The sequence below is a fragment of the Panthera tigris genome, chromosome C1 (assembly GCF_018350195.1).
Source record: "Panthera tigris isolate Pti1 chromosome C1, P.tigris_Pti1_mat1.1, whole genome shotgun sequence".
Taxonomy (NCBI): domain Eukaryota; kingdom Metazoa; phylum Chordata; class Mammalia; order Carnivora; family Felidae; genus Panthera; species Panthera tigris.
Window position 1 is genome coordinate 1,991,744 of NC_056667.1, and position 12,535 is coordinate 2,004,278.

At 67.4% G+C, this 12,535-nt stretch overlaps 1 protein-coding gene across 2 annotated transcripts in view; it reads right to left on the reverse strand.

Moving 5' to 3' along the window:
- The window catches only part of MEGF6 (multiple EGF like domains 6), a 90,397-nt gene that overhangs the window by 20,833 nt on the left and 57,029 nt on the right, over positions 1-12,535 (reverse strand). For both annotated transcript variants that reach the window (XM_042996733.1, XM_042996734.1), the window contains 7 exons: positions 11,080-11,202; positions 4,298-4,423; positions 2,631-2,753; positions 1,536-1,658; positions 1,278-1,415; positions 749-868; positions 297-419 (listed from right to left, as the gene is read on the reverse strand). In XM_042996733.1, the coding sequence (XP_042852667.1) occupies positions 297-419; positions 749-868; positions 1,278-1,415; positions 1,536-1,658; positions 2,631-2,753; positions 4,298-4,423; positions 11,080-11,202 (876 nt within the window). The remainder of the gene's footprint in view (positions 1-296; positions 420-748; positions 869-1,277; positions 1,416-1,535; positions 1,659-2,630; positions 2,754-4,297; positions 4,424-11,079; positions 11,203-12,535) is intronic.

Here is a 12,535-nt window from a genome sequence, read left to right on the forward strand (position 1 = left end):
GGGTGGGGGGGCGGGGCAGCAGCGGCGGTCTCTTCCCTTGGACACCGTCCTTGGTCCCTCTCTCACCGGGGCAGGACAGGAACTGGACCACCCCGGACCCCTGGGCAAACCCCTGCCCTGGCGGAGGCCTGTCTGACCAGCCCCTTCCCCGACACCGCTGCCCCCAGCTTGTCCCGCAGCCAGAGGCAGGACTGAGGTGGGCTCTACCTGGCCAGGACGGAGAGGGGGTGACCTGGGGGGCATAAGGGACAGGTGCCTAGAAGGCAGGGTCCCTGCGGTGACAGGCAGGGACTCACGGGCACAGCCTCGACGGTCCTCGTCCAGCCGGAAGCCGGCCTCACAGGAGCACTGGAAGGAGCCGGCCAGGTTGGTGCAGTGGTGCTCACAGCCGCCGCGGCCGGACGCGCACTCGTCCACGTCTGCGGGCAAACCCGGGGCTGCTGGGCCTGTCCCGGGGGGCCTGGGGGTCCGCCCACCCCCGGCTCCGCCCACCGGACTGAGGTCAGGGGCATGCGTGACGGAGGATGACTGCGCCACAGCCGTCCCCCCACCTCCGGCGTCAGGGGGACAGCGGACGCCCGCCCGGGGCGGGGGAGGAGGACGGGCCAGGAGCAGGCGGGGGTGCGCAGCCCGGGAGCGGGACGCGGCTGGCCGGGGGTGGGGGCGGCAGGCAGGGCAGCCGAACCCGGGTCCCCCTTGGGGGGGTCCCCCCGGTCCCGCCCCGGGCCCCCCGCGGCCCCCGGCTCACCCTCGCAGCCGCAGCCGTCGGCGCTGAGCCGGTAGCCGGCGTAGCAGCCACACTCGTACCCGCCGGGGCTGTTGCTGCAGACCTGCTGACAGCACGGCGAGTCCGCACAGTCGTCCACGTCTGCGGGGCGCACACAGGGCCGCTGGCACCGCCTGCACGCACCCCTGCACGCGGTCACACGCACCCACGCACCTCCCCGGCCTTGCGCGCGCGCGCACACACACACGGGACACGTGCCCCGGCCCCGGGGCCACCCCGCCGGCTGTGGGGGCCAGACTGGGGGCCGCAGGGGGGGTGAGGAGTCCACCTGGCGGCACGGGGGGCAGGGGGGCGCTTAACCAAGTGACCGAGCGGATGGGGGCCGAGGGCGCCCGGTACCGCCTTTCCCAGGCCCGCCCTCGGCCACCACCCTCGGCCACCACCCCCGGCCCGGGGCAGAGCGAGCAGGACGGAGGGGGGCACGGGGGCATGCCGAGTCACGGCAGCCAGCAGTGCGCAGACCGGGGGCGTGTGCGGGGAGCCTGCGCACCGATGCACGTCTTCTGGTCCTGGTCCAGCTCGTAGCCACGGGGGCAGCTGCACAGGGGCCCCGCACTGCTGTGGCTGCAGCCGTGGGAGCAGCCCCCGTTGCCGGCCTCACAGCTGTTCACGATCTCCATCTCGATCCCTGCAGTGACACCCGCCACCGGGGATGGGGGTCTGGTGACACGGTCCTCCCTGACCCCCTGCAGCCCCCCCAGGCCCCTCCACACCCCCTGAGGCCGATGCCCGCCCACCGTCTACTCACGGTAGCACTGTCGGCCATCAGCGCCCAGCTCGTAGCCGGGGTGGCACACGCACTTATAGGACCCCCGGGTGTTGAGGCAGCCGTGGGCACACCACGCCTGCCCTGTGGCACATTCGTCCACATCTGGATGGGAAAGATCGAGGAGGAGGCCCCTGGGCTGCCGGCCTGGGATGCACAGCCCCCAGTGTGTGTGGGAGGGGGGGAGCCTTGGGGTGAAGGGGCCCCTCAGCCCCATGTCCTGCTGAGACGCCCGCACACAGAGCGGCAGGGCGATGACGCCCGAGACACCGGGTCCTGGTGTTGGTGCCGTGGGGGGCACGTCTCTCGGACGCCCGGGGAAAAGCTCGCCGCCTGCCCTGGACACACCGCATCACCTCACAGACTCACCCTGAGGGTTACAGGGGGACACGCACAGACCCGTCCCCAGAGCCGTGTGCACGGGGAGGAGGGGGCACGCCCCAAACTCCTGTGATGGGGTAACGGACGCCCCAGGCCACTCAGCACACACCCCTGCAGCCAGGGATGAAGGACAGCTTCGTCTGGGACCTGGGACCGGGGACCGAGGACGATTCCGAGGGCGCCGGCCCAACAAACAACCGTGGAGACATCCAGAAGCCGGCCTTGGAGACGCCACCCGGGCTCGGGTGATCTCCCTCCCTTTCTCTTCGTGATCTCTCTTCTGGTTCCCTGACGACCGTGTACTACTTAGCTAATATGGGAACTATTTAAAAAATAAAAACACAAGGGGCGCCCGGCTGGCTCAGTCGGTTAAACATCTCACTCTTGATCTCAGCTCAGGTCAGGAGCTCACGGTTTGTGGGATCGAGCCCCGCGTCGGTCTGTGCTGCAGCGTGGAGCCTGGAGCCTGGAGCCTGCTTCGGACTCTCTCTCCCTCTCTCTGCCCCTCTCCCGCTCTCAGTCTCCCTCTCTCGCTCTCAGTCTCCCTCTCTCCCCCAGAATCAATAGAACATTTAAAAAATAAAACAAGGACTAAGAACACAACCCGAGGTCTCCCACCTGCTTCTGCTCAGCGTGCCCATCCCCCGCGCGAGGTGGGGTGCAGAGGCTGGCTCACCCCGGGGTGGGGCATCGTACCTTCGCAGGACCTGCGGTCCGCCCCCAGCAGGAAGCCCGCGTGGCATTCACAGTGGGCGAGCCCCCGGCGCACCTGGCACGTGTGAGCGCAGCCGCCGTTCCGGTCCGCGCACGGGTTTCTCCCTGCAGTGACCGTCCCGGGCCTCTCGTGAGCTCCCCCAGGGCACCAGGCTGGGGGCGGGGGGGGGGGGGGGGGGGGAGCTCCCTCTCACAGATGCGGGAGCCCCCGAGACAGCCCGAGAAGACTCCAGAGAAGACCTGAGCCTTCTAGTGGGAGCCGAGCTGCCCCCCAGCCCGCGACCCCACGCCGCTGTGCCCCCGCTGCTCGGCCTCTCAGACCCACCCTCACTCCTGGCCTGGGACCCAGGAGGCCAAGTGGGGGTTGCGCTCTCGCAGTACCTGCCCCGTCCCAGAGCCCCGCCCCCCCAGTTTCCACATCCTGGGGCCCCGGGCCTACCCCCACCACCTCCATCGGGGAGGCTCCTCTCCCCGTGGCAGGCAGCCCTGAGACCCCAGGGCGAGATGCCAGGTGGCGCCCTGTCCACCTCTTCCACCCGAGGGCCGGGGCCTGGGTCCCACCTGCCCACACAAAGCCCAGGGCCAACACACAGATGCCCTTCCCATCGTCCCCCACGTGCCCCGTCCTGGCCTTCCTGCTCCCAACAGATGCACGATCCCAGAGCACAGCCCAGGGGCTCCCTCCTCCATGCTCCCAGAGCACAGCCCAGGGGCTCCCTCCTCCGTGCTCCCAGAGCACAGCCTAAGGGACTTCCTTCTCAGTGCTCCCAGAACACAGCCTAGGGGGCCCCTTCCTCAGTGCTCCCAGATCACAGCCCAGGGGCTCCCTCCTGGGAGGGCTCCCAGAGCACAGCCTAGGGGCTTCCTCCTCCGTGCTCCCAGAGCACAGCCTAGGAGGCTTCCTCCCTCCCCCGTGCTCCCAGAGCACAACCTAGGAGGCTTCCTCCCTCCCCCATGCTCCCAGAGCACAACCTAGGAGGCTTCCTCCACAGGGCTCCCAGAGCACAGCCCAGGGGCTCCCTCTCCCATGCTCCCAAAGCACAGCCTAGGGACTCCCTCCCCCGTGCTCCCAGAGCACAGCCTAAGGGAGTCCCTCCCCCGTGCTCCCAGAGCACAGCCCAGGGGCTCCCTCCTCCATGCTCCCAGAGCACAGCCCAGGAGCTCCCTCCCCCGTGCTCCCAGAGCACAGCCTAAGGGACTTCCTTCTCAGTGCTCCCAGAACACAGCCTAGGGGGCCCCCTCCTCAGTGCTCCCAGAGCACAGCCTAAGGGACTTCCTTCTCAGTGCTCCCAGAACACAGCCCAGGGGCTCCCTCCTCCGTGCTCCCAGAGCACAGCCTAGGGGCTCCCTCCTCAATGCTCCCAGAGCACAGCCTAAGGGACTCCCTCCCCCGTGCTCCCGGAGCACAGCCTAAGGGACTCCCTCCCCCGTGCTCCCAGAGCACAGCCGGAGGGGCTTCCTCTCCAGTGCCCACCAGGGGCTGGACGATGCCTCGTCGCCTCCGCTGAGGCCCCCTTCCAGCCCCAGCCCCCCAGCATTTGCCCCTGCACCCGCCCTGGGCTCGGGCTTCGGGTCCCCGGGTGGCTCTATGGGTTATGGGAGCCCCGGTGGGGTCCAGCCTCTCTCCCGAGGGCTGGCGGCACACTCACGGACACAGCGTTTCCCGTCCTCCTGGAGCTGGAAGTCGGGGCGGCACTGGCAGCGGTGCTGGGTCACCGTGAGCTGGACACACTCGTGCTGGCAGCCGCCATTCCCCAGGGCACAAGAGTTGATGGCTGGGGACACACAGACAGGAGCCCAGGTCAGCCCAGGAGGGTGACCCGGCTGAGGGGCCTACCCTCATCAGGCGCAGAGCAGGGATATCACGTGACCGCCTCCTCCAGGGAGCCCCCAGGACCCTCCTCTGCTCTGTGTTCCGGAAGCAGGGACGGTGAGAGGGCAACACTGTTCCTGCGGTGTTCACGGGCCTGGCTCTGCTCCTCAGTCCATACACAGGGTGCCCGGGATGCGGGTCTGTTTCTGGCTCCACATCCCCAGCCTGTTTGGGGACTGGGTGCAAACAGGGACTGCAGACCTACCCAGCGCCATCCAGCCCGCAGTGCAAACCACTGGGCCCCGCTGAGAGCCCGGGTGTTCGGGGCTCAGAGGCCAAGCAGACTGGGAGGCTCCCTGGAGGAGGCGGTGGGCCGGCTGTGGGTGGTGGAGACCCAGACACTTCCACTATCCTGTCGGTCAGGCCAGGGGCCGGGTGGCCAGCACAGCCCACAGGCCTGGCCCGCAGCCCCCGTCGGACCCGCGCAGCCCCTGCCCACCCCGGGCCGTTTTTCGTCGCCTGTGGGAGGGGGAGCGGCAGGCCTGGCGGCATGGGGGAGCGGACACGGCATCCCCACAGACCGGGCGCCTGGCTTCAGGGCTCCGAGGACGCCAGGACCACGCTGTCTGCCAGGAGCAGTGTGCTTGAAAAATCCAGAACACCGCCCTCGTGAGAGACCCGACTTCCTCCCGTGAGGCATACGGCTGGGGAGCCCCTGCCCAGGGTCCCATCAGGCCCAAACCGGCACTAGGGAAGTGAGCCTATGGGAGGACACCAGGGTGGCAGTGAGGGCTCGGTCCCCTGGCAGCACCTGCCTGCCACATGCACCGAGGAGTGGCAGTGATGTGGGACCTGGGCCAGACCAAGGCCTGCATGGCAGCGCTGTCTGATGTCCGTCAGCCCTTAAGCCCCTCCCCCACCCAGCCACCTTACTCTGCACTGACCCCCCACGGCCCTGCCTGCCACACCTGAGCCACTATGACTGACTGAGCCACCGGCACCACCCAGAGGTTTCCGAGCACGACGTGACCCAGCCCGGTTCCTGGGCTCTCTGTGTGCACACCTCCCAGCCCTCTCCCTACTTGGGACTCATAACAGGAGCCAGAAGGCCTTCCTGGCAGGTGGGACAGGTGCACAGAGACAGGGTCTTGGAGCCCAGGGCAGGGCGGCCCACAGGACTGGTACCACGGTCACAAGGAGGACCCAGGGGGCTGTGGCAGGGGTGGAAAGGAGACCCCCTGACAGGCAGAGCCCCCAGGATGAGTCCGGGGATGACCTGGCACTGGGCCCCCCCCCCCCCCCCCCGCCAAGTGAGCCAGGGGACAAATCCCCAGCAGGTGGGCTTGGCAGAGGGAGCTGGGGCTCGCCGCGGGGCCTCCTGGCCTCCGGAACCTGACTCCCGCTGCCCGGCCACACAGTGCTAAGGTTCCGGGTGCTCCCAAGCTGTGTGCACGAGGGAGCCAAGCCCAGCGGCCTCGGGCACACCCTGTGCCACGGAGGCCCAGAAAGCTGGAGGAGGCGGGTTTTTCTCAGACACGGGGCCGTGCAGCTCAGGGACAGGCCTGCTTCGGCACGGCCGGTGCCCGGAGCTGGTGGTGAAGGTCACACTGAGACCCGGCCGTGGAACCCATGCCCCAGCCTGCGCGGCCCCACAGATCAGGACCGTGCTCAGACCCGAAGCAGAGCCAAGAACCGGTCAGAAAACAGGAGGTTAGCGGGCCCTGCCGCCCCTGACGGGATTGATGTTTCCGTTCCTCTGAATCGACACGCGTGCCCCTAAAATTTAACCCCCAGGGTGACTCCCTTTGGAGGCAGAGATTTCGTGGAGATAATTAAGGTTACATGAGGTCACAGGGCGTGGCCCCGATCCAACAGAAATCTTGCCCCCCCGTAAGAAGAGATGCGAGATTCTCTCTGTCTCTCCCTCCGCCACAGGACACGGCGAGGCCGCCAGGAAGGCGGGAACCCGTGAGCAGCAAGTGCCCGCCTCCAGAACTGTGAGAAAATGCACCGCAGCTCCTGGAGACACCCACCGAGGTACCTGCTGGGGGACTTCTGCCCCGCACCGCCCCCTCCCCCAGCAGGATCTCAGGGTGGGGCTGCACTGCCGCCTTCCGCCAGCAGGGGCCGCCACCACCCACGTGCCAGGGGCCGGACCTGCCCCATCACAGACCGCACACCCACCGGCCAGCTCCCAAGTTCCAGCAGGAGAGGGACAGCCAACGAGCAGGGCGCCAGGGCCTGCCCGCCCCGCGCCGCCCACCTCGGGGTGAACCCGGGCTCTGCCGCAGCCCCTGGGGGTGCACCCGCCGCTGTTCGCACAGCCCAGGCCACCCGGCCCCACGCCTGGCCCCACGCTCCATTCTGCGCCGCCCACGCTCGCCGACCCTCCCCACCGCACCACCCCGTCTTTGCGCCCTTGCTTCCCTGTTGGCCCAGGGCCTGTGGCCACCGCTCCCGGCCCCCGGGGTTCGAGCGTGACCGTCCCGTCGCTCCCGAGCGCCGGCAGCTGCCCTTCTGGGGCCCTGGGCTCGGCCAAAGCCAGGACTCTCCTGGGGGGGCTCAGGGGCGGGGAAGCCCTTCCCACCACCCCACTGAGACCCAGGGGCCCCGCAGGGCCAGGAAGGCACACTGCTTTCTTGCAACGGTGGCCTGTTTCGGGTTTGGGAGGCAGCGGAGAGCACGCCCGGAGCCGCAAGGGAGCTTTGCAGGGAGGCGTGGAAATGAGCCTAGAGCCCTCTACCTTCCCGCTTCCTGTGGCTCTGGCGCCAGCCCCACTTTCTGCCAACGGGGCCTCCTGGGGGGCAGGGGGCCTCCCCTCTGAGCAGCCCTCGCTGCTCCCTCCCTGAGGGATCCAGGCCTGGTGGGGAAAGGACAGCCCCGAGACTACGGGGCACGGCCGGCAGAGGCCCGAGGAAACACAGGGCTGGGGAGACCCTCCCCCACACCGTGGGCACCACAGGGCCCGTGTGACTCCTAGGGGAAGGAACCCGGGTCAGGACGTTGGGACACGGGTGAAGGAGGGTGGGGAGTGCGAGGGCTGGTGTGGGTGGGGGGTGAGTAGTCCAAAAGGCCAAGGGCAGAGGACCGGGGGGGGGGGGGGGGTATCACACAGACGGACCCCGTACTAGTTGAGCCAGTGAGGTCATGGTCCCTCAAGTGGACCCTGTGCTGTATATCGCTTGCTGCGGGGGAGTAGGGGAAGTTCCACGTCCAAGGTCCAAAAGGGACCACTGGGCAGGTGTCCTGCTGGCTCAGAGTGCCCAGCCCTACAGAGGAGGCGGGTTTCCCAGTGCCAAGTGTTAAACCACCCAGCAGCTGGGCCCTCGACAAGATGTCACAGAAAAGCGAGAATGGCCTTCCTGAACACGTCACCTGACCAAGGCACTCCCAGGCCCTGCTGCCCCAAGTTGGAAAAGGCAAGAGGCCTGCTCTATGACCCGAGGGTGACACTCAGGGTGCACTAGCACTGGGCCCTGCCCTGCTCTTTCTTCCCACCTCAGAGCCCGGGGGACACACCCAGGAGGGCCAGAGATGGAGGGCCCCAAGATGCCCGGCTACTGCTGCTTCCCTTGGGGCCAGGCTGAGTGGGTGGTGCTCAGGGGCCTCAGGCTGCTGGCAAAATCCTTCTGGCAAATTCTCATCTTTAAGAACTGAAACCTTTCTGTGTTTTGTTTCCGTCAGAACTTCTGAGAGGGAGGGATTTCCTACCCTCTCCCTGCCTCGGAGGCAAGTTCCTCAAGGGTTTCAAGGCCCCCCTTGTGTGTTTCAAGGCTCCCCTCTCCAGTGTGCCTCCCTTGAGGACTTCCCACGTCCCTCAGGGCCCCGTGACGTGGAACACCCCAAGAGATGCCAGCACACAGGAAAGATGGCCATATCCCTGTGGGCGTCTTCTCTACCCGCCCTCCCCCCACCCCACCCCCCCCAGCATCTCTAGAACTCTTACTCCCAGCTGCTGGATGGGAGCGGGTGCCTGGGGCTGTCTCCTGCCAGCCTGCAAAGTCCCAGGAGAGCTCCCAGCACCCCTCCCCCAGCAGAGGATCCCAGCAGGGCCCAGGAGAGGGGTTCCAGAGCAGCTGTGCTCCAGCTGTGCAGCCTGTCCCATGGCTGCACAGGGTGGGGGTGCGGGTCCTATTCTGATGCTTCCCATAATCCTGTGCTACAGCCCTAGGGTGGTCTGGGCTCAGAAGGTGCCCTGTAAACCTCAGACAAGGCCCAGCTCCTCCCCGGGAGCCCCAGAGGAGACGGGGCAGGGCCCCACAACTTCTCAGTGGCAAGAAGTCCAGCGCCAGCCCCCCCAACTCAGAGCCCTCAGAGGGTCCAGTGGTGCCCTCCACCCGAGCCCCACCTGGAAGCCACCCATCCACGATCTCAGATACTTGGCCAGCCTGCCCACCCACCCAAGGCCACCACCGCACCTGGGCAGGTCCCTTGGCAACCAAAAGGGGCACAGTAGCAAGAAGGGAGAGGTGCCCCTAGAACGAACACTTCCCACTCTGCCTGTGAAGAAGCCCCCTGGAGATGCCTGTCCACTCTGGAAGTTTCTCAGCAAAGCCCGGGCCTCCCCAGGAAAGGCAGCTCCCAGTGGACCAAGTCTGACAATCCTGCACCAATCCCAGGCACCGTGGGGGACGTGGGGACCGGCCCGTCAACCCGTCAGCTCCCAGACTCCCAGGTATCCACCTGGGATCCACAGGTCCCAGAATTCACCCAAAACAGCCCGGTGTGTGCAGGTAAGCGGGACACAGTGCGCGCATTTCCCGCCGGCGATTGCAGTCCAAAGAAAGAGAAAGCGCGAGAGGCCGTATGCCTGCTAAGAAAGGAGCCACTCCGGCTACGGGGAGCACCCAGGGGGCGGCACCAACAGGGAGAGGGCTGGCCGCCACCTGGGTATGGAGCGCACCTGCCCCGCCTGGTGGGCAGTGTGAGGGGCAGCCGGGCAGGGGCTGAGAGGTCCCAGCAGCCCCGGGTCGGGCTGTGCAGACCACGCCCAGGAGCCCGGCATCAGACCCGAGAGGACCTTTAAATAAGCAAATGTCACAAATCAAGACTTCTGGGGCCTGGAGCAGAGGCGACTCCTAGGAAAGGCTCCTGGGAACAGCTCCAGCGCAGCGAGGGGGTGGGCTGGGGGCCAGGGCAAGGCTGAGGGGCGCCCCACCTGAACTTCCCGCAGCCAACAGCGTGAGGCCAGTCTCAAGGCCACGGCCTGTCCCTCCACAGCCGTGAAGGCCCCCCTCCCTTTGCATGCTGCCCACGCATCACCACCACCCAGCACCTCACTGAAGGCCACGATCAGCACACATGGGGGGACTAGAGAGACTGGGGAGGTGGGTCCCAGCCCCAGGCCCCTTGCAGGGGAGCCCGCGACAGGGAGGGGGCAGTGGGCACCCACCAGGCCCGGCCCACCCCGGCCCACCCCGGACCAACCCCCAGGACACCCTTCTCCAGGGAGAACCCGGCCCGGAGGAAGGGTGAGGAGAGACGTCGGGGGGCCGGGGTGAACCAGCAGACTCCCAGAAGCCCCGTCCCCCTGGCGCCGGGGGGCAGCAGCTGGAGACTGCACCCTAGTCAGATTTGTCTGGAAGCACATTACAACACTTCCCACATCTGTTTCCACTTCCCGACCCAGAGAAGCTTCACGGAGCAGCGCCCGGACATGTGAGTATGCGCCCTGAGTGCCGGGAGGGCCCCCCAGGGGCTGGCAGGCCGCCCTGCCACATAGCAGTAAGGCAGGCGGGGATGGGGCCGATGGGAGCTTGCCGGGCCCACTCTGGGTCTCCGGGGTGAGAGAAAGGGTGTCCGGCCCCCAGCCCCCCCCCCCCCCAAGAACGACCATCCCGTGGCCTCCCAGACACAGCAGCCCTGTGCCCTCGGCCCCTGCGTCCAGAGCCAGCCAGGAGAGGGGCACAGGAGGGTGGGGAGTGAGCGCTGGCCGCCAGACCCCAGACCCGCCTCCGGCCCCTCCAGCCTCCACCTCAGTGGGAGCCTGGCTCTGTCCCCTCCCCCCAGTAGCCCTCCACGCTCACAGGGACAGCAGGCCACGGCCAGGCACTCCATCAAGCCTACTCCCCACAGGAAAAGAACGTGCTGAGGAAGTGAGAGTCAGGACCTGCTTCTTGGCTACCCCTCCCCCCGCCACGGCCCAACCCCCTACGCTCCCCAAGGCTGGGACGGGGGTACCTGGGCCCGGGAACCCCAGCCCACCCGCCCCAGAGCGGTCTCACACCGCCCCGCCCTCACCAGGCCTCCCCTGACACCCAGCAAGCACCCAAGTCGCCCCCGAGGTTGGTCCCCATCACTGCGGCTTCTGCAGAGAGGGCGCTCCACAGTATCGGGGCCCAGGGGCTCCTCCCCAGGTGCACAGAGGCGCCCCGGGAACGGGGCTTCAGCGTCCCAGGGCCCAGCCTCAGCAGGGGGAGCCAGGTCCTTGAGACTCCTCCTTTCCCTCCCCCAGGAGCTGCACACTCAGCAGGACGGAGACGCCCTAAGAGCTGCTACTGAGCACACAGACCCCAGAGGGTCTCTCCGTCCCTGAGTACAGGGACCCCAGCCCCTGTCCTGGCGGGCGCGCCCAGCAAGTGGGTGGGCCGGCCGCTCCCGGAGCCTCAGGGCGCTTACCCAAACAGGTCCTGCCATCCGCGTGGAGCCGGAATCCGGGCTTGCACTCACAGACGTAGGAGCCTGGCGTGTTCACACAGCTGTGCTGGCAGCCGCCATTGTGCACCTGGCACTCATCCACATCTGCGCGGGGACACAAGGCCAAGGGTTAACAGCCAGCAGCCACCCGGGGTCGGGGCCCCTCACTGAGGAAACTCGGTGGCCGCAGAGGGGACTGGGCGGGGCAGGGGGAGCGGTGGGGGAGTGGAGTGCGCTTCCAAAGTCCAAATCCAGAAATACCCGGGACGGTGCCAGCCAGTGCCCGCCGCTCCTCTGGGGCCCACGGGCCCCAAAGGAAAAAACCGGTAACTCGTGAGGTGCCCTTGCCCAGGCTTTGGGGGACAAAAAGCCCAAGGGAGGGCAGGGGGTAGAGGGACTAGATGCCCCCCCAAATTCACATCCATCCGGAGCCTCGGAACGTGACCTTGTCCGCAAATAAGATGCGAATGCAAGTGGTTAGAGATCCAGGGAAGACCGCACGGGGCGAGGGGGGCCCTGGATCCTGCGACTGGGGTCCTGACAAGAGACACACGGGAAGCACAGGTTAGAGCGAGGTGGCCACAAGCCGAGGGACAATGGGAGCCACGAGAGGCTGGGGGACACGTCAAGGACAGGAGGTCTCAGAGGGAGCGTGGCTCTGCCGTGACCTTGATGCTGGACTCCCAGCCTCCAGGAACAGCGAGAGAACCAACGTCTACTGTTGTGTCCATTTTGTTCCCAGGAAACGAACGCGGGACCTGTCTGGGGTCCCCGGGGGGCTCCCAATGCCCGGGGGACAGGAGACCACCAGCAACAACCCCAGCACAGGACCCAGTGGAGGTCCCTGGCACTCCGCTTCTGGGAGAACACCTCCCATCTGAGACCACCGACCACCAGGGCAGGACACCTGTGCCCATGCACCCCAGGAGGGTCACGCCTCCTTCTGCAGGAATGCAGAGGTGTGGAGAAGGTTGGGGCTGCCCTCGCCTCTCATCCCTCCAGGCTTCCGTCCACCAAGCTGAGCTCGAGGGGAGGCTGGGCAGCGACTGAGGGTGTCAGAACAGGCTGCCCGGGACACCTGCGTGCGAGGCTAGGGCCAGGAAGGACGCAACTGCCCGGGAGACACGGAGACCGAGGCGGGAAGCCGCTGCAGACACGGAGCATCCCCAGCGTGCCGGGCACGGGGACGGGAGCCCATGCCTGGGCCGCGGGCCAGTCCATACTTTTCAGACGCAGCCTCTCCAGCTGAGCAGCCAGCTCCCCTAACCACAGAAGCAAGGAGACAGACACACAGACGCTTCACTCAAGCACGTACAAGCCACAACTGCACCCTCCAGTTCCCGTGAAAATGCCCACCTTCGGTGCTCCGACCCTAAAATGCCAGCCACGTGAGCCCACTTCTGAAGGGCGCCGAAGGCAGCACACGGGGGCCAGGCTC